This window comes from Bos javanicus, chromosome 2 (genome assembly GCF_032452875.1).
Source record: "Bos javanicus breed banteng chromosome 2, ARS-OSU_banteng_1.0, whole genome shotgun sequence".
Classification (NCBI taxonomy): Eukaryota; Metazoa; Chordata; class Mammalia; order Artiodactyla; family Bovidae; genus Bos; species Bos javanicus.
The window spans coordinates 26,930,273-26,950,468 of record NC_083869.1 but is presented as its reverse complement, the minus strand read 5'-3'; the positions used below and the strand labels follow the sequence as shown (position 1 = coordinate 26,950,468).

The 20,196-nt window shown below is 44.4% G+C and overlaps 1 protein-coding gene across 1 annotated transcript in view; it reads right to left on the bottom strand.

Annotated features, from left to right (window-relative positions):
• LRP2 (LDL receptor related protein 2) overlaps window positions 1–17,778 on the bottom strand; it is a 176,519-nt gene extending 158,741 nt beyond the window's left edge. Inside the window, exon 1 of the mRNA XM_061435989.1 lies at window positions 17,553–17,778. Coding sequence (XP_061291973.1) covers window positions 17,553–17,631 — 79 coding nt within the window. The 5' untranslated portion in view covers window positions 17,632–17,778. The remainder of the gene's footprint in view (window positions 1–17,552) is intronic.
• Between the last annotated feature and the right edge of the window lie 2,418 nt (window positions 17,779–20,196).

Below are 20,196 nucleotides of genomic sequence, written 5' to 3'. Positions count from 1 at the left end.
GCAAAGGCTGGTGGAGCAGGAAGATAGGTACGTAGGTCCCTGATGATAGCATGGAAGTACCAAGTCAGCCTCCTACTGCTGGTTATGTAAGGGAGAAACAAAGCCAAACACAATCCTCTCTGCAACAGCAGTCTGCAGTAGAGCATGCCTGTCACCTACCCTAGAGGACAGAGTTGCTTTACTACAACTCAGAGAAGTTTCCACTAAAAGATTTCTTGAGTTTCCTGCTTACACATGGCTCTGTGCCAGACAGAGGATACCGGAGGAGGCAAGCATAACTCTTAGCATCAGTGGTCCTATGCTAGAGAAAGAGATAAAATGCATAAATAATTTTAATTCATGGTGTGATGGTAAGTGTTGTGAGAGAGGCTCAGATAACATTCACTGGAGACCAAGAAAGGCCCTGTGGAGGAAGATGCATTTAAGCTTCAATATGTGGGTCTGAGGGAAGGGTGTGCCTGGCAGAAGGAACAAACTGGAACTGGCACAGAGGCAGAAAGGCATAGGGCATAACCAAGGAAAAAACACATTCTTCATCCTCTGTCACTGACACATGCCTTCAAATTACCAAGAGTGTACTTGAAGCGGGTTTCCTTTGATGTAAAGAGAAAAAAAAAAAACAAATTTGTAAGATCCTGGCACCCTCTAAAGCCACTGAGTGCTCCCATGCTGTCAATTCAACTCACCAGGCATTTATGGAGCACTAACGGACCATTGTCTATTTTCACAGAATAAAAAACTATTAAAAGAGGGGGGAAAAAAATCACTATTTATGATCCTTACATGGTCTGCTTAAAAGCCAAGGGTTCATCTTTGAACACACTCCTCCCTCTGAAAAGCTTTCTCCTTGACCAGAGGGCACATCTGAGCTCTACTTAGACCCACGCATCCATCACTCTTGTTCTCAGAGTTACAAAGACATCACCAGTCAACTCTGCAGAGGACCAGATTTACAGGAGGTAGGTACAAGACACACAAAATGGAAACACTGAGCCCACTGAGAAGTTTGAAATACTATGTAACATGACATTTTGGGTCTGTGATTTCAAGCCCTAGAGGGGAAAGCCCAAATAAATGTTCTTGGGGGTAGAAAGGCAAGGTACAATGCCTGTCTTCTAATGCTTCCTTGACTTCCCTCTCCTTATAAAAAAAAATTTTTTTTTAATATTTTCCCCCCCAACAAGTTCTATGAATAGAGAATGTGACAAGTGGTTCCTTTATTTCAGAAGACACAGCATGGTGGCTGCTCTGCTGCATTGACCTAAGCAGGAGCTGGTCAACTATGAATGATTTAGCACCAGGTTCCCTGTGGGGCCAAAGGTTTACTGAATGCTTACCAAGTGCCGGACCCTGCACGCTCACAATGTCCTTTAAATATTCTCAGGAACCTGTGGAGTAGAAATCACTAAGTAGTCCAGGAAACTGAAGCTCAGAGACGTCAAGCAGCCTAGAGGTACATCTCTGGAACTTAACACCAGGCAGTGTTCCAGCACCAGACAGGGTTCAGCCACAGGTGAACTGTGTCCAGAGGAGACCCTTCAGATTGAGGATCCTTGGGTGGGTGGAGAAGGGGGCAGGGAGTGGGACCAGAGAGCTTCCATAATAGTGAAAAGAGCCCAGCATTTTGCTCAGGGGCCAGAAATGCAAATCTATATCACTGGCTTCAGCTCATCCCCACAATTTAGGCTGCCTTCAAGGAAACTGTAGGAATTTTCTCCTTATAAAATCTGATTGATGTTAGCACTGAATTTTTGCAAATTCATAAATATATTCTCACTTCTCATATGTAATTCAAGATGCCAAATATTCCTTCTAGAAGGAATCCTAAATAACCCTCTATCACCTGTCCTACAAATGCAAATCCCCTGAGTGTTCAATGCCGTTCAGAAACTGCAATGGTATGGGAGACAGTTTGGTTATTTTCCAGCTCATTGTTTGGAGACCAAGACATAATCATGTAAGTAAGGAAGAGAATTTTCAACTATAAAGCTTCTAAAAATAAGAACATTTTAGTTGTATATTTGTATGGCACTTTAAACCTGCCATCGAGCTTTACTGACTAATGCGATCACTACATCCCAACATTTTGGTAAGTTCCTTCTCAATAGAATATCTAAATATCCACTCAAATTTATTTCTAGCTAAAAACCAAATTGTTATATCCCTCATTCGTTTTTCACTTAGAAAAAAAGAAAGAAAATAAAACATTAAAGACTTCATAGTTAAAAGCTTATCCTAAAGTGAGTTTCATCATTATTTGCTACCCACATTCTCCCTTAATGTTGCTACGTATATGCTGGTTAAGTTTCATTTCCCTAAATCTTTTCAAGTGTCCTTTCACCTGACTTTTACTTAAAGCCATACATTAAAAGTTACTCTGGTGCGTTCCTCTCAAACTATAACCAGCCAGTTCTCCTTTGTAAGGTTGGCAGGAAGAGAATGAGATGAAGAGAAAATTCTCTAATTTGTCATCAATAAAATAAATCAGGAAATATAGCCTTTAATCTTAAGTATAATTTACTGATTCAGTCATTTATTTACAAAATTGATGGAAATTGTTAACAAGGAGTTAATTAATTTAAGTCACCTGATTACCACAGTTAATTAACCACACTGACTTAATCTTCTTTGAAAACATCAACTAATCATTTCCCAGGTGTCAAGGGGTAAATCGTTAAATATAAAATAAACCTCTGTCCTCTGCTTCAAGGGAGACTTCTTGAGTGTGTTTTCTTTGCAGATTCCAATCTAGCAACAAGCCAAGTTTAGGCCAATTTTTTTCCTATATGGCTATACTGAAAGAGCTATCTTTCCAGAGTTTTTTTCCTCCACGTAATAGGGGGAAACCAAGCTTGCAACCTTACCACTTACCCATGTCATTTTGAATTACTTCAAAAATGAGTTAGAAATACTTCTTGAATTAAAATGCACAAATGAAAGGCAGAAATTGAGGCTTTTATATGTGAAAGTGAGTTTTCAAAAAAAAAGAACTGAGGAGCTTTATTTGGAGAGTGTGACTACAGCAATAGCATACGGGAATCGAGGGGGTGGGGGGCTATTGAACTGTTCTAATCCCAGTCCTGGTGCTGGTTACACAAATATATACATGTATGAAAATTTATAAAACTATACATGCACAATTTAAGTCTATGTTAATTTAAATGATAAAGCTCTTCATTAAGGCTAATATTCAAGCTTACCCATAGGAAAACTGTAAAATCTTTTTCTTTTTGTTTACAGATAGAAAAATTAAGACCAACCACCTCAAAACCCCTCTGAAAGAGAAAATCAGAAAGAATCCATCCTATGTGTCTTGTGTTAATCCAGCTCTCAATTCATAGATTCACTGCTTCTCGGCAAGAAAAAGTAAAACCAATTGTCTTTGATCTACCCAGGCACCCCCAGGGCTAGGTGGTGGTCCTGAAGGGGACCGAAGTCCCAGGTCACTGTGACAAACCACACTTGGGCCTCCTAGAGAGAGAGTGCTGAAGGGCCTCAACCAAACAGTTCCTCTTCTCTTCCCTTTCTCATTCCTTCAATCACAGCAAAATGCTTGAGAAGTAAATCTGGATTAAGGATTTTGTTGCACATATTCACAATCAGCAACAACTATTAAAGACCTCTTTGATTGCCCTCACAGGGAAGTGAAAGTGTTCAATACCCATGCATCCTTCTTAGCTCAAGCCCCATGTTCTCTCTTGTCTGCCCTGCTGGGTTTAATTATTTACAGAAAGAAGCATCTAATCTTTGCTCTCTCCCAGTTAGTACGTTCAATTTTTAAACCATGCATTTTGTTTTTCACTAGAATCTCAGCTTCCAGTGATTACTTAGCAAATTCTTTCAACACCTCACTGCACCAAATATTAGGGAAGAAGTCAATTTTTATGTCAGAAGTGAACTAGAAAAATAATTCAGAGAGGTGGTACATAAAAGTTAACCATTTAGCAATTGACTTAAGAAATGTGTGGCTTTTACCTTATCCACATGCAAACTGTTGTTTTATTGCATACTAAGGAATAAAACTGGATTTCCTATTAATAATCATTATGGTCTAGAAAAATTGTAACTTCCATTTACACTAAATCCAAAAGCTTCCTCTCAACCTTATCTGATGCCAATGAGTCCCTAAGGAATGACTGATAGAATGCTGCAAATTTGTTGCTTTTAGGGTCAACGTTTCCTTTTGTTCTAACAATCTTATTTCCACTGAGCTAATTAGAGGAAGGCGAGCCTTACTAGAAAGTAAGAAGTTCAGTCTTTGATGTCAATTGAACAGATTTACAGCAGAAACTCCCCATAATGTCATCCTAAGGAAAAAGCACAAGCAATAACATCTGTTATCTAGAAAAGCTGATTTAAGCAAAACAATTAATTAGGAGATGAAGTCAGCTCCCTTCCAAGACTCTCACCTTCAGATACGTTCTTCCTTTCTTTCGTCCCCGCCCCCTATCAAACTATCAACTTTGCATCTCCTTCTTTCTGAACCTCACTCAGGAATGTTTTCTGTGCATTATTATCTCAGCTAACTACTTGACCAGACAGGGGTAAACATTTCTGCACTTTAACCAGAGTTTCAAGGGAAAGAATGTATTCTTCTAAAGAATTGGCACTAATGGCGACCGAGCAGACATCTCTGGCCAGGGTGAGAGACACTTTGGAGCTAAGAGACATTCCAGCCCTTCCAACCATATGCAAATACCTTCCCCATCTCTCCAGGAACAACCTTTTCAGCTGCCAAGAGTTCTCACTTGGTTGTTCATTGTTTTCTTCTAGGACTTTGAATGAGGGAACTTAGTAGGAATTTTTCCATCAAGTATGAAGCAACAGACAACTTTCAATATCTGCACTGCCATCCCTAAAAGGAAGTTAAAATAGAGCTCTCTCTGACAGTCAAAGGGTCTTTTGAATTAAAGGATGTGTCATTATAGAGAAGACATTCTTAGATAACGGAAAGGTAACAGAGGAGAAAGTCAGCAAGCAGGAATCAGCCAGTACCTGAAGAGAATAGAGGGAAAACTGGGTTATAGTGGAAATGTACTCTTTCAGGGTAAGCTGCTTTGGACAGGCCCATGTGGCAGGAATCTCTCTATCCTTTGTTGTTTCCAATTACTTGATGTCAAAGCATGATATGGCCTCCATCAACAAGGAATGAATGCAAAAATAGCACAAAAATGTCCCAAGAGTTGAGTTGCAAAGGTACCAGCTTCTGAAATGAGGTCAGCTGATCATTATATGAGCCATTAAATGAGGCTTTGATGGACACAGAGGCACTATCTTTCACTTGATCCTATCTACCCAGTGATAACACATAAGAATAAGCACTCTGGGGTCAAATCTTGGTTTCACCACTTACTAATTAGACAGCTATGGGCAAACTACCTACGCTATCTTTGTCTTGGTTCTTCTTTTTTATTTATTTATTTATTTATTTTTTTGCTGCAAGGCATGTGGGACCTTAGTTCCCCAGTCAGGGATCAAACCTGTGCCCTTTGCATTGGAAGCACCAAGTCATAACCAGGGAAGTCCCTGCCTTAATTCTTTATCCATAAAATTCAAACTGTTAATAATGAAGAAGTGAGTAAAGTTACACCTGTAAAACACTTAGGACTGTATCAGGCACATAGAAAACACTCAAAAATTTTAGCAATAATTATTTCAGGTCATTCTCCCAACTTCTTCACTCTCCTGGTTTCCTTCCTTCCTTGCTGGCCTCCCCTTGTTCCCTCATGCTTACTCCCATCCACCTTTCTGATTACTTTTCATCTCTATTTGCATTGCTTTTATAGTCTCATCCTATCTCGTGACTTTAAATACCATCTGTATGCCGACAACTTAACTACTTGGTCATGCTTGCATTACGAAGCCATCAAAAGAATGGGGTCTAGGGACTTCCCTGGAGGTCCAGTGGCTGAGACTCTGTGCTCCCAGTGCAGGGTGCCTGGGTTCAATCCCTGGTTAGGGAACTGGATCCCACATGCCACAACGAAGACCCAGCGTAGCCAAATAAATAACTTTTTTCAATTAAAAAAAAAGGATCTAAAATGAGAAAGACTGCACCCAGGGACGAGCAGCCATGGGCAGTGTTCAGCATTCTGGCCCTCTTCAACTGGGCCCATTTTTTCTTCATTCATCAGGAACAAGACCCATGAATGTCCTGACTTGACATGTGATGTTCTTTCCTCCACAGTCCACGCCGCCTCCCCGACTTGGGAAACCACTCCCCTCTTCAGAGGGCCTTTTGTCTGATCAAGGCTGTTTTCACTGTGCCGTGGTCTCAGACAGATTTCTTTTGTGTTCTGTTTAAACACAGAGTGACAGTCCACTAACATAAAGTCTAAAAACTTTGGCTTATCTTTTTGTAAAAGCTACTGTATCAAATCTGTCCTTAAAATAGCAGAATGACCCATTCTGTATGTACAGGGGATTCTCACAGAGTAGCCAAGTGTCTGGGGTGGAAGTTAAAAAGGCCGATGCAGAATCCGCTACAATCAAATGTGTTGGGAGTCATCAGTAGTTGGGGGGCAGTGAGGCGGAGGAAGGGGGAGAGTCAAATGGAAAGAAATAGCGTTGCTAAGCCACTTGTTTTGATAGAGACAGCAATTTTCTTTTTTTCTCCATCAGAACCTTGATGGGGCCTCCAGGAGCCTGGCGGAATTAACGGCTGGCAATACCAGGGACATAGTGATGAGCGGAGGCTGCCCTTCTTAGTTTTAGTACCCATGGTGGCATCTATCCATCGTTCATTCAAGTTAGATTTATTTCATCAGCCTAATTCTCGGTACTAGGAAAAAGACAATGAATAAGAGAGATAAAAATGTCTGCGGTCCTGGAATTTATATCTTAGAAAAGAGAAACAAAGTAAATAAACAACAACAACAACAAAAACAAAACAATGCCCATTATGTCAGAGGGTGATAAATGCAATGAAGAAAGAGCAAAGAATCTGAGAAATCAACACTAAGAAAGTGACCTATAAGCAATGACCTGTAGAAGGCGAGGGGCAGGTCATGCACAGTCTGAGGCAAGAGTGTTCAAGAAGAGAGGAAGTATGAAGGCCTTAAGGTGCTCACTATGTTGGGAAGAAAGCAAGAATACCATTGTACCTAGACAGTGTATTAAAAAGCAGAGACATTGCTTTGCCGACAAAGGTCCATCTAGTCAAAGCCATGGCTTTTCCAGTTGTCATGTACATATGTGAGAGGTGGACTATAAAGAAGGTTGTGCACCAAAGAATTGATGTTTTCCAACTGTGGTGCTGGAGAAGACTCTTGAGAGTCCCTTGGACTGCAAGGAGATCAAACCAGGCAGTCCTAAAGGAAATAAACCCTGAATACTCATTTGAAGGACTAATGCTGAAGCTGAAGCTCTAATACTTTGTCACTGGGTGCAAAGAGCCGATTCATTAGAAAAGACCCTGATGCTGGGAAAGATTGAAGGCAGAAGATGGGGACAACAGAGGACGAGATGGTTGGATGGCATCACTGACTCAATGTACACGAGTTTGAGCAAGCTCCAGGAGATGGTGAAGGACAGGGAAGCCTGGTGTGCTTCAGTCCATAAGGTCACCAAGAGCTGGACTCGACTGAGCAACTGAACAACCATTGCACTGTGAGTCGGGGGAGAGAAGGAGACAGTTCAGGGGATGTCCAAGTTAATAGTTAGGGTCTACCTGGACTCTGACTCTGTATGAGCTGGGGAGCAATGGTAGCCAGGGAGATGCGGAGATGCACCATCGAGATTTCCCTTCAAGGAAGGGCCAGCTGCAGGGAAGGACTCTCTACCTACACTCAACTCCTTCAACGTCCACCTCAGTTGTATCAATAGAAAGGTACCTTGCTAGGATAGACCACATCCAGCAACTGAGGAAAGCCAATTCAGCCTGACACAGACCATTCTCCTTGCCAGCTGCAGCTCCAGAACTCGCCACTGGGTCAACCGAGGCCTTCCCACTTCAGTTTCTTCCTCTGCCTGTTCCTGCTTCCTCCTCTTCCCTTCACAGACACTGATCTTCATTAATATCATGCACTCCAAAGTCCCTCTCAGCATCAGTTTCTGAAAAATCCAATTCATGTGTGACAGAAGCCACTGGTGCTTTTGAGTAGAGGAGTGACAAGATCTGACTGGTTTTTAAAGGGGGCTGAGAGTTGACAGGAGGGGGACAAGAACACCAGGTGATCAGTAGGGAAGGCATTGCAATAATCCAGGTAATAGGTGACCATGACCTGGATCAACACAGCAGTGGTAAAGATCAGTTACCAGTTTCAAAACTGTTTGGATTCTACATATATTCTGATGATTGAAATAATGGGATTTTCTGATGGGTTGGATGTAAGGTATAAAAAGAAAGAGTCCAAAGTTTGGAGTCTAAGCAAAGACAGAGTAGTCACTTTCTCAAATGGGGAAATCAATGGATAAAGCAGGTTTGGGGCATTAATGGAGATCAGGGGTTCAGTTTTTGGATGTAAGTCTGAAATGACTCTTGTACAACCAGGTTATCAAATAAGCAGTTGGACATACAGGACTAGAGTTTAGGGTAGGGCCTGGATTATAGTCCTAAATTTATAAGTTGTCAGCGTACAGATGGTATGTCATGAGACAGAATGAGCCCAAAGCAATGCAGATAGAGACGAAAAGTAATCAGAAAGGTGGACGGAAAGAAGCATGAGGGAATAAGGGGAGGCCACGAAGGAAGGAAGGAAGCCAGGAGAATGTAGTTTCTCGGAAGCCAAACTGTTTCATGGTGGAAGGCAGGATACGCTGTGTGCAGTGTTGCTAGTTAGCTAAACAAGATGAGAGCTGAGAATGGGTCTTTGGATTTAACAATGGAAGTCACCAGTGACCTTGGCCAAAGAAACACCTTGGTCAAGGGTGGTGGGGAAAAAACACCTGAAAGGCATGGATATGAGAAAAACTGAGCAAAACTACAGTGGATAAAGATAAATCTGCCAAGGAATTTTGCCAAGGTACAGAGGAAATACGTGACAGCAAGAAGGGAATGTGGGGAAAATGAAGATTTGATGAGAGGAGACAAATGGTGAGAGACAGAGTGTGATCTAGAACATGAATGAACTGGCTGGACTACACAGCATGGAAAGTTCGTCCCGAGGAACAGGAGGAAAGAAAATATACAGGCTGAGGTGCAAATGATGATGGTTGAGTTATGAGAATTTGCATCCTTCTGTTGATTGCTTCTATTTTCACGTCTATAAGAAGCAATGTTGTTTGAGCAGGTGGTGTTGGAGGTCTGAGAAAAGAGGGCCAGACTGCTGAGGGTGGAGGTAAGGAAGTGATGCTAATGATGGGCCATAAAATATAAGCCAAGGAGGTAAATAACAGGGATTTGAGGGATAGTGAAGAGGTGGCGGGATCAATGGACTATAAAACCCAGTGGGAGCAACAAAGAGTTGGGAAATAACATTTTCTAATAACTCCCAATGCCAAACATGGGATAGATGCCAGTGAGCTCTGCCAGGGGATGCTCTTGAGATGAATTCCTGACTTGGGTCAGCTCAAAGAACCTCAGATTCTTAACAGTGGGAAGAAGGACATCAAGGGTGTCCAAGGAAAGAGCAGAGAAAGCAAAGAATCCAATTAAGATACAAACAGTGGCTCCAGGGAGGGACTGTCATATTGGCCAGGAAAGGAGACCGCCAGGAATGGGGGCAGTACTTCAAATCACCTTGTTACTGTAGCTACCTTGTAACATCCCCATCCAAAAGAAAGAATAGATATAACTGGAGTACTCTTCACTGCTAGTGGAAGGGATTTGCCGTTGCAAGTTAGTTTCAGTTTGCAAAACTAAAAATGAGACAGGTTATCCAGATGAGTTGTTTCCAAATCATCTGACTCTTAGAATTACTTAAAATACAGATTCCATACTCCTGATATAGTAGGTGTGAGTTTTGGCCTAAGAATATATATTTAAAGCTCCCCAGGTAATTTTTATATGCCAAGCTTAAGAATCTAGCTTATTTCCATCAAGGGACCCTAGAGATTATCACATTCTATAAATTGTGATGAAATAATGCTTTTGAGAACACAGCTGAAATCTCAAAGTTGTCCCTAGATAGGATCAAGAAAGCATGTAGCCTCATTTGCCCTGGCAGCTATAATATAACAATATGGGAAGCCAGCCTGAAAACAAAGCTGAAACCTAGAGGGGAGTAAAGTCAAGAACACAAAGAAAGAGAACTGGAGCCCTGAATGCACCTTACCTGAACCCCACTTTGCCTCAGAAGTTTTTGCTTACATGAGTCAATAAATACCCTTAATTGTTTAAGCCAATTGGAGGTGGGTTTTCTGTTTCTTAAAACAAAAAGTATCCTCCACAGCCTTCCCACATCAAAACTAAACCAGTGTGAAAGTACACACTAGCATTTTCTCCTTCCCTTTAGTGACAGTAAACGGTAGGTAAGATTGACATATTTCAGATATTTCTATCCCTAAATTCAATTTTACTTAAGGATTTCCTTATCAAAATAAATGAGTTTTGATTTTTTACCTTTTATGAAGAAAATCTCCTTGTTAATGAGAATAAAAACCAAAGAACTGGGCTCAAAATGACAAGCAAGTCTCTGACACCATAAGACAGGATGTTTTTATATGAGAATCCAAGAAAGTCTAGCAGAACAGAAGTGTAGCCGTGGTGGTCTTCCTCTTTTGGGGGTTTCCTCAATACCCACTGAGCACTCAAAAGTAGATATGCTATTAATGTGAATCAGTGAGTAAAGGCTTATTTTCAAAGTTGCTGATCTTCACGAGGCTGATGATATATAAACTTAAAGGAGACCTCTAGTATTGCTTCCAAACTTGGAATCTCAAGATCTGGACAATAAACAAGCCATTATATCCATAATAACAGTGACTTAACTTTTCAAGGCACAGAGTGGTAATTACATTTCCTTCTTTCATTCATTTCTTACTGTTTCCAATAATGCTGGGGGTCAGCCATGACCTGAGGGCTAATGACCAAAAGCATAGAGATTTTAACGTGAAACTTCACATTGTCTAATCTGTTACATTCTTGGAGAGACTTTTAAATTTCCCAAAAACTGATGTTTCCAGTTTCTTGGTATGATACCGAGATATTAGAAATAAGACTTAAAGACCAGCAAAATAACCACTGGCATAGAGGGCAAATGTTTAGCATTTCTGAATTAACCCAGCGAAGTGTAAAAGATACATGTTCCACTGTCTATAGAAGAAGTTCCCTATGGTATATGCTTGGAGAAGGCAATGGCACCCCACTCCAGTACTCTTGCCTGGAAAGACGGAGGGCCTGGTGGGCTGTAGTACATGGGGTCGCTAAGAGTCGGACACAACTGAGCGACTTCACTTTCACTTTTCACTTTCCTGCATTGGAGAAGAAAATGGCAACCCACTCCAGTGTTCTTGCCTGGAGAATCCCAGGGACAGGGTAGCCTCGTAGACTGCCGTCTATGGGGTCGCGCAGAGTCAGACATGACTGAAGCGACTTAGCAGCAGCAGCAGGGTATATGCTAAGGATTCTTAGATGAACACCAAAGTGCATTCTGTCTCCACTGAAGCATCTTCATATGTCTCCAAACCCTTCTTCTCTCCTTTCTTTCTAGCTCTTTCTCACAGCCAAGGTCTAGTGCCTGGAAAAGGGACAATATTTTAGGAATAAAAACAAATGAAGAAAATTGGAAAAGGGACAAAGGCCTAGGACTTGCTGAAAAATGAAATCCTACAAAAGACTCAAGAGTTTCCATACTTTGATCTCTCAGATCATTTTCCAGAACATTCCAGTCCATCACAAAGTAAAGCTCCAAATAAGAATCCCTTAGGCTACAAAAAAACTTCTAGTTGCAACATGATCACAAGAACACAACATCACATCCGTGTCTTGCTTTAATATTTGCAAGCCTTTTCCCTCTTCAATTATTGAGTTATCCCAGGACCACCTACTCGTAAGAAATTTCAAGTCTGTCTTCATACACAAAATGGAAAACTGGTTTTATCTGATAAGGTGTTCCAGATATCTGTTGTTTCTGCAACTCCACATCTGTTCACCATTCTCCTGGGAGCCTCACCTCATTTTCCCTCTGGGGTCTAGACTTCAGTCTGTGACTTCAAAGATCAAGCATGTGACTCAAGTCTAAGCCAGAGGCACATTGCATATCCCTGGATATAGTGACTGGTTCTCCAATGAGCTTATGACCTAAGAGGAGTCCCTGAATGCAATTGAGACTTTTGCAGAGTATAATTAAAACAAAACTTACTCTTTTCCATTGGACATAACATTAAAGGATATGATGCCAGAGAAGAACATGCTAGAGAACACAGTCATCTCAGAACCAGGAGATAGAGAAACCAATCCACATGAAGTAGGCTGAGTGCCCAACTATACTAGGTTAAACCAAATTGCCAAATTTGACTGCTTCTGACCTAGGAACAACAATCCCATATGCTGCTGCTGCTAAGTCACGTCAGTCGTGTCCGACTCTGTGTGACCCCAGAGACAGCAGCCCACCAGGCTCCCCCGTCCCTGGGATTCTCCAGGCAAGAACACTGGAGTGGGTTGCCATTTCCTTCTCCAATGCATGAAAGTGAAAAGTGAAAGTGAAGTCGCTCAGTCATGTCCGACTCTTAGCGACCCCATGGACTGCAGCCTACCAGGCTCCTCCATCCAACAATCCCATATGGTTCAACCTAATAGCTTTATCTTTTCAATTATATATTTCAATACTCCTTCCTTTTGGCTTCAAGCAGTTTAACTGAGTTTTCTGTCATTTACAAACATGAGAATTCAGACTAATGTGTAAAGTTGCTGTAGCCAATAAAGCACTGTGTCAAAGATGCACAAGAAAATCATTTAAAGATCCCTTGTACTAAAAAGGGGGCAGGGGGAGACACCAAGATACAATATCTTCTCCACAAGTTTATAAAAAGTTAAATTCTTGAAAAGGGCAGTCATGATGGATAGAAATACATGAGACCTCACAGTCTAAAAAGCATTTCACACTTTTCTCAGGTAACTGGCATAACTACCCTATGAGGTAAACATGTGTCCATTTTATAGATAAAACCAACCCAGAGCAGTTGAGTATGTTGTAATGAATTTACATTCATTACAAATCCAGATCCTCTAATCCCCAAATTCACACTTTTTCTACTGTGTCTCACAATGCTAAGATGGTCAAGAAATCAATTAGGAAACATTTGTACAGGCCCTTTATAAACATGGGAAGCATCAAAGCATCTCTGACATTTCAAAACATCTATCAATCTGATCATTCTAAAAGCAGCCCAAAACACTGAGGCTGGAATGTGTCAAATCTAATATTGGTGAAATCCTAGCCAGAGTTATTAGGAACTAGAAAATTACTATCTCAGAATCGTAAACACAAAGTTGCAGCCCATTTTAACTGTGGAATCTAGACTCCTCTTTTCAGTTCTCATCATCCTTAACCTTTCTGTTATATTGATACTGCTGTCTTACTAGCACACCGTAAGCTAAGCTAAGCTAAGTCACTAAGCTAAGTCGCTCAGTCGTGTCCGACTCTTTGCGACCCCATGGACTGCAGCCTACCAGGCTCGTAGATGCTTATTAATAAATATTTGTGGATTGCCACAGACACGACTGGAGTGACTTCATTTTCACTTTTCACTTTCCTGCATTGGAGAAGGAAATGGCAACCCACTCCAGTGTTCTTGCCTGGTGAATCCCAGGGACAGGGGAGCCTGGTGGGCTGCCATCTATGGGGTCGCACAGAGTCAGACACGACTGAAGTGACTTAGCAGCCACAGTGTAATGATTTTTTTAATTTCTCAAGATCACAAAATTAATGGACTATAACTATTAATATGTGAATTATATCAACTCTTCAGAAATGTGCTCTGATGGTCCACAATGTTTAAAAAATGGATCCAGAGGCACAGACTTTGGGAGTTCTGGGTCAAGCTAAAAACACATGGTTATATTAATCTATCATAAGATTCAGCTTAGGCCTGAGACTGGTGACCCACCCAACTAAAGATTCGCCCAAGATCATCTTTTCATCATACTTTGCCTCAACTGATAAGTCAGGATCAACACAAAAGGAATCTAGAGATCTCAACATGGGGACATTTAGAGGACATGCATCTAAAGGTCTTGTGGAAGAATGAGGAGTCTCAGGTTCAGACCCTGGCTCGATCAATGTCCTTTAGGTGGGGCACTTAACTCCACCCTTTCACTCCATTCAGTCTCCCTCCAGCGTTTAGTTGCTGCTAAGTCGCTTCAGTCCGACTGTGCGACCCGTAGACGGCAGCCCACCAGGCTCCCCCGTCCCTGGGATCCTCCAGGCAAGAACTCTGAAGTGGGTTGCCATTTCCTTCTCCACCAGGATTTAGTTACTTAACTATAAAATAATGCCAAGCAGTCCAAGTGATATATCTAAAGGTTATAAAAGTTTATATTAAAATAGGGCAGGGACAGGAAGTTTAAGCAGAAGCCCCAAAGACTGGCAAGGAAGAACTTCAGTAAGAGAAAGAAAAGCCAATTGCTGTGAAATAAAAGCAGCAGCAGATAATAGAGACTTGACAGAACCAAAATGTTGCCTGTTTGCTATTGGCCACACAACCCTTCTAAGCATATAAACTGTACCCAAAGATGTAATTGTCATAAAACCTGATCCTATTAAGGGCACAATCAAACTTCTATTGGATGAAAGAGTATCATTGTCCTGAGAAACCATAACATTTTCTGAAAAACTTCAAATCACGTCCTGGAATCTGGGAATTCTTCAGAGAAATGTTAGGTGGAAAATACTTAAAGATATTCTCATGTGCATTTTGAAATTAGAAATATGATCAGTAAGCAAGAAAAGGTATTGTGAATCAAAGTAATAAAAAGAGCTATTAGTTTATGATCATTGTCTACAATGCCTTACACCATGCTAAGGCACACTTACCACTTTATGTTCATAAAATGTCACAGAATAGATTCTCCCATTATCATACCAGTTTTACAGATAAGCAATCTGAGCCATGCAAAGTTAAAGGACTTTCCCAAGGTCACACAGCTAGAATGAGGTGAAGCCATTGCTTCAGGCTCTCCGCATTTTTTAAAAAGCATTATGCAAAATAGAGGGCAGTGCAAATAATTTCTAGCCACAGATATGCAATATTTTTTAAAAGACTAACTGCAAAACACTTTCCAGTTTCTAATGATATGAAGTTTGCAGGATGATCTTACCTAAAATAAGGGCATTTACAATGTCATCATACTTCTTCATCTACATCAAAAATCAATACAACAGGAATCTAGAAATCTTAAACCCCCAGGTTGACAATATTCAGAGGACATGTATGTAAAAATGATCAATTGGGAAGACTGAGAGTGAGGATAGAAACCTGCAAAGAGTTTCTGGAAATATCAAGTTATGAGCAGCAAGCAAATTCTACAGTATGTGGCAAAGACTTGCAAAAAGTCCCTTGGCTTCTTTAGTAACTTCACACGTGGACAGAAACTAAGGGGGTATGACATTTCTAGTACAAAAGAGCCATATACTAGAGCAGTTTAGTTAAAGCCTCTGGTATCAGAATCTCTGGGAATTGTCTCACAGTGATTTTCTAGCCATATGACCTTAAGGAAATTAACTGGTCTATGCCTTCATTTCCCATCTGTAAAATAGAAACAGTAAGAGTGCTTACTTAAAAAGAGGCGTGATAAAGACTAAATTTCAACAAGTGTAAAATACTTAGAACAGGGCCTGCCACATAAAAGTATATGATATATATGATATCATATGCTATATACTATACATATTATGTGATTATTATTATAGAATGAAAGGTAGATGGGTCTAAACTACCAAGAAGAGTAAGTACAGGTTATTTGATGACTAAGACATTAACACAGGGATGAAAACATCTGTTTGGGTTGTATGTGGATAACCCAGATGTATCCCAGTTTAACCCAGACAAGGTTTCCTTTTGCCAGGCACTTACAGGAACATATAGTAAAACTTGTGGCTATATTTAGGACAAACCCTCCACAATAATAATAAATTCTCTTTCTCTGTTACCAACCCTGAGAAAAGGTTTTCGAAGTTATAATTATTAACGTTCTCTTCCTGCCTCCCCTCCTTTTCCAAAGAGTTTTACACGACCAGTGAGGTTTGTTGGCGTTTCCAAACTTCTTCCCAGGAAGTCTGCAATGTGTACTGTTAGGAGTTGCTGTATAATTACTTAGTTGATTCCCTCTAAGGAGCTTACTCTAAGAATTGAGGAAAGAAAGCAGATTAACCATCTGAATACATGCCACTGGCCCATCCCCTCTCTCTGCCATAAATGGGGGCTTCTGCAGTCCCCACTCTTCAACCCTAATATGTGATCCAGGAAAATCAATGTATTGCTTTGGCTAATCCTACAACAATAGGGGTTTCATTTTCATTGTAGGGCAATTAAGTTGTCCGAGAAGGAAGGAGCGGGAGGAAGGGGTGGTGGGGGAGAGGGTGGTCTCCCGTCCCCACAGACAGATTAGTCCCCCTGGAGGCAGCAGCGTCCTCTCTGTCTGTCTGGTGGTCGGTCACACGCAGCTCTTCGCTGCTACCTAGCAACGCAAAGCCAGGGAGAGAGCTCGCTTGTTCCCCTGCCTCCTCGCCTCTCCCATTCATCCCTAGCTTCCTCTCTCTCTCTCCTTCTCCCCGACCTCAGCCCCCGATCTCTCTCTTTCCCCTCCTTCTCTCCCTTTTACTCTCTATTTGTCTTCTCTCCTCCTCCCCTCTTATTCTTTTTATTCTCTCCCCTACTCCCTCCTCCTCTTTCCCTCGCCTCCGTTCCTGTAAAAAACTAAAACTCTCCCGACAACTTGAGAGAAGTTTACAGCGCTTCATCGCAGAAACTTTCTCCATTCGAGCCCTCAAAACTCCGGCCGCGCAGACGAGCCCCATTCATCAACACAAAAGCCTCCACTTCCCGGCTGGAAAGGGAAACCCTTCAAGAAAATGCTGCAGCGTATCAGCCGCTCTCTCGGCCAATCCCACCTCCCGGCCTTATCTCGGCTAGTGAATGATCTTTATCGAGATGCGGTCTCTTGGGGGTCACGGCGAGACCAAGTTTCGCTGCTGCAGAAAGGCGGGGTGCTCGAGCCCCCAGCCTGGGCGCGCGAAGGGATTCCCGGGCGGGGCGCTGCAGGTGGAAAACTGCGCACGGAGCAGCGCGGAAGACCGCTTGGCCCGGGAGAGAAGAAACCAGCGCGGGGAGCAAGCTGCGGACTCACGAGGAGAGCAGCAAAGTACCTTCCAGGAGGGTTGGGACAAACCTCCGTGGGAACAAAGGCGGGGTCCTTGTGGGGTGTGCTGTCACCGAAACCGCAGGGGCTGCTTTCTCAAGTTTGGGACAGCTCACTGCCGGGGCGGGCGAAGGAGGGGCGCTCCTGCCGGCCCCACGTAGGGCAACCTGAGGGCCCCACAGGGAGCTGTCCGGCGGCCTCCCACTCCTGGCCTTTGCTGGCCGCAGCCCCCTCCGCTCGCCCGCGGACCCGACCCTGCCGCAGCCAGGGAAGTCCCGCACTCCGCGCGGAGCTCGGACCGGTGGGCGCTTACCTCCGCCACTGGCCGGCGCCAGGCAGGCGGCGAAAGCCAGCAGCAGCGTGCACGCTGCCGCCGCCGCCCAGCGCTCCATCCCAGCGACTGTCCGGGTCCCCGGCCTCGCCGTTCCTTCCCCGGGAGGTGGGCGCGCGTCGCACTCGGCACTGCAGCCCCTCCACTGGGGAGCGCTCTTTCAGGGCCGCACCTCTGCGGGCTCCTAGTGGCAGAAAGCCGGGACCCGCGCCTGAGGAATCGCGTTTTCTACCGGCGCCAGTCCCCACCCTCCAGACCGTGCATAAAGCCCTTTAGACCCGCCCGCCCCGGAACTAGCCTGCGGGAATCCCGCGGGGCAGGCCCCCTGCCGCCCGGCCCGCCCCCTGCACTTTGCAGCTGCGAGAGGAGTCGGGACCCGAACACACGCGTGCACTCTCACGCAGACACTCCTACAGACACAGCCGCGCGCGCACACGCGCCCGCTCACACGTGCACGCACACTTCCCAGGTACACACGCTCATTCATACGCGCACACACGCTCATCACCGTCACACGCTCACACTGACACGATCACACGCGGGCAGGATTGGCCTCCGCACAGAAGTTGGCTAGGCGGTCCACACTGATGTCGGCTACCTATACAGTTTTTGAAAAGGGAAAATAAGAGGAGGAGGAGGGAAGGGGAAAGAGGAATGGAGAGCTTGCTCGATCGAGATTTGTGACTATTTTATTCTCTAGTCTACAGTCCTCAAGCTCCCTCAGACACCCGGGTTTCCCCTGTAGAGTTGGGCGCTGAGATGGCTTGCTCTATGTTTTTACGAGTTACGGGGGGAGTGAGATCAACGTTGGGGCGATGGGGGCGCGTCGGATCCTTGTTTAGATTTTCTTAAGCACCACGCCTACAGGTGTCACGACCAGATCGTGCTTCTTACAAATCTGATCATTTTGAGCAAAACTGAAAGAATGAACGTCTTCTAGACGGTGCAGGTGCCCCTTTATGGGAGGGAGAAACTAAAGGGGTTCAGAGAATCCCGCCACTCCTTTCTTTGGGGGCAGTGTAGCCAGGCTGGTGGGGGCTGGAGGAGGGCGCCCCAAAGAGCACTGTGAGAGAAACTTGAGCATCGTCCTCAGCCGATACGTGGCTCCAGTGCCCACAGAAAGAAGGAGGGTCCGTGCAACCGCTTTCCTGGCCACGTGGAGACCTATGTGAGAAGGAACCGTTTCTAGGCCAGGGGTCACCCCGGAATTTCCTCACCCCGGAGCCAGGCCCTGGTCCTGGAGCCCTTTCAGTCAGGAGCCCTTTCTCTCAGAGGAGCCGTGGCCGTCAAGACGATAGCCCAGCACCCATGTAGTCCCCGACCCAGATACTGCCACCCCTTCTCCCCGAGCCTGGATCTTGAGAGACTCTGTGGAACTCTACTGACCCCAAACAGTCCAGGATTTAGTGGTTGGTGAAGCTTTGAGGGGAGGGGGAAGGGGAAGTAGGTATTATTTTTGAAAGACAAGACGAGAGAAATAGACCCAGATAGAGAAAACTTTGACTTAAAAAGGAGTAAGGTGCGAGCAGGGGCGGGAGAGATTTAGCGGCTTTCTTCCCAAGAACTGGAAATCCAGAGTTCTCGGCTCCGACCGAAGTCACTGGGACGCTCTTTGCCTCCCTGCGCAGCGTCGGCGCTGGGCGGCGCCGCGGAGGAGGCAGGATTGGGGACCCGAAGGGCATGGGGGGCTGGGAAGTCAGGGGGACGAGGCTAGCGGGAGGAGGGAGGCGGCGAGGGGGCGAGAAGCTGCACTTTAGTCTCGGTGGGTGATTTATGCCGGTTCCGGGCGGCCGGGGCGATGGTACGAGACCGCGCCGGGGTCAGAGCACTCCGACGCCCGCCGGGGCCGCCCTGCATAGTCAATGAGCGTCCCCGCACCACAATTACAAAGAGCTGCTGCGGGCGCTGGGGAGGCGCGCGCCCCAAGCGGTGCGCTGGTCGGGGCTCGGTCCAGCCCGGGACGCGCGTGGGGTGCTGGAGGTGCGGGAGAGGGAGCGCAGGCGCGATCGGGGGCGAGGGAGCGGGCGTGGGGGCGGTGTTTGTGTCCTTTCTCTGTGTAGCAGCGCGGGCTCCAAACATTCCTTTCTGCACTGAAGGGTTTCCCTCATTGTTGTTGTCTTTGTGCTGCAGTGTTGCCAACTTACTGGAATTCCTGACGTGGTTGCACAGCAGGGCTCAGGCTGACCGTACGAACCAGCTGCGTTTGTGTATGGGGCCGACCCCGCCGTTAATCCCAGAAAAACGCCAGAGAAGGGGGGAAGAATGGAGGGAGGGCTGGAGGGAGGGGAGCAGATGAAGGGGTGGGGATAGAGGATGAGGGACCAATAATGAAACACTGCCTATCAATCCCAACACTGTATGTAAATTCGCACATCCACACTCTTTTCCACTAGAAAACCCCAATTTTTCAGTGCACTACCAAACTCATACCACTTAAAACCAGACATCTTTTTACTGCCTGCACCGTGCGCCAGTTTTTATCTCGGTATCTATACCTGAGAATGCCTGTTGCTAGATTTGGGGGATTAAAACTAAGGACCAGCATCCGGGAAAGCGCAGGCTAGCTCAGTTTTGATTTAAGGCAGCACTGTTTCTATGTAATGCAAGTTTCTATATAATGCAAAAT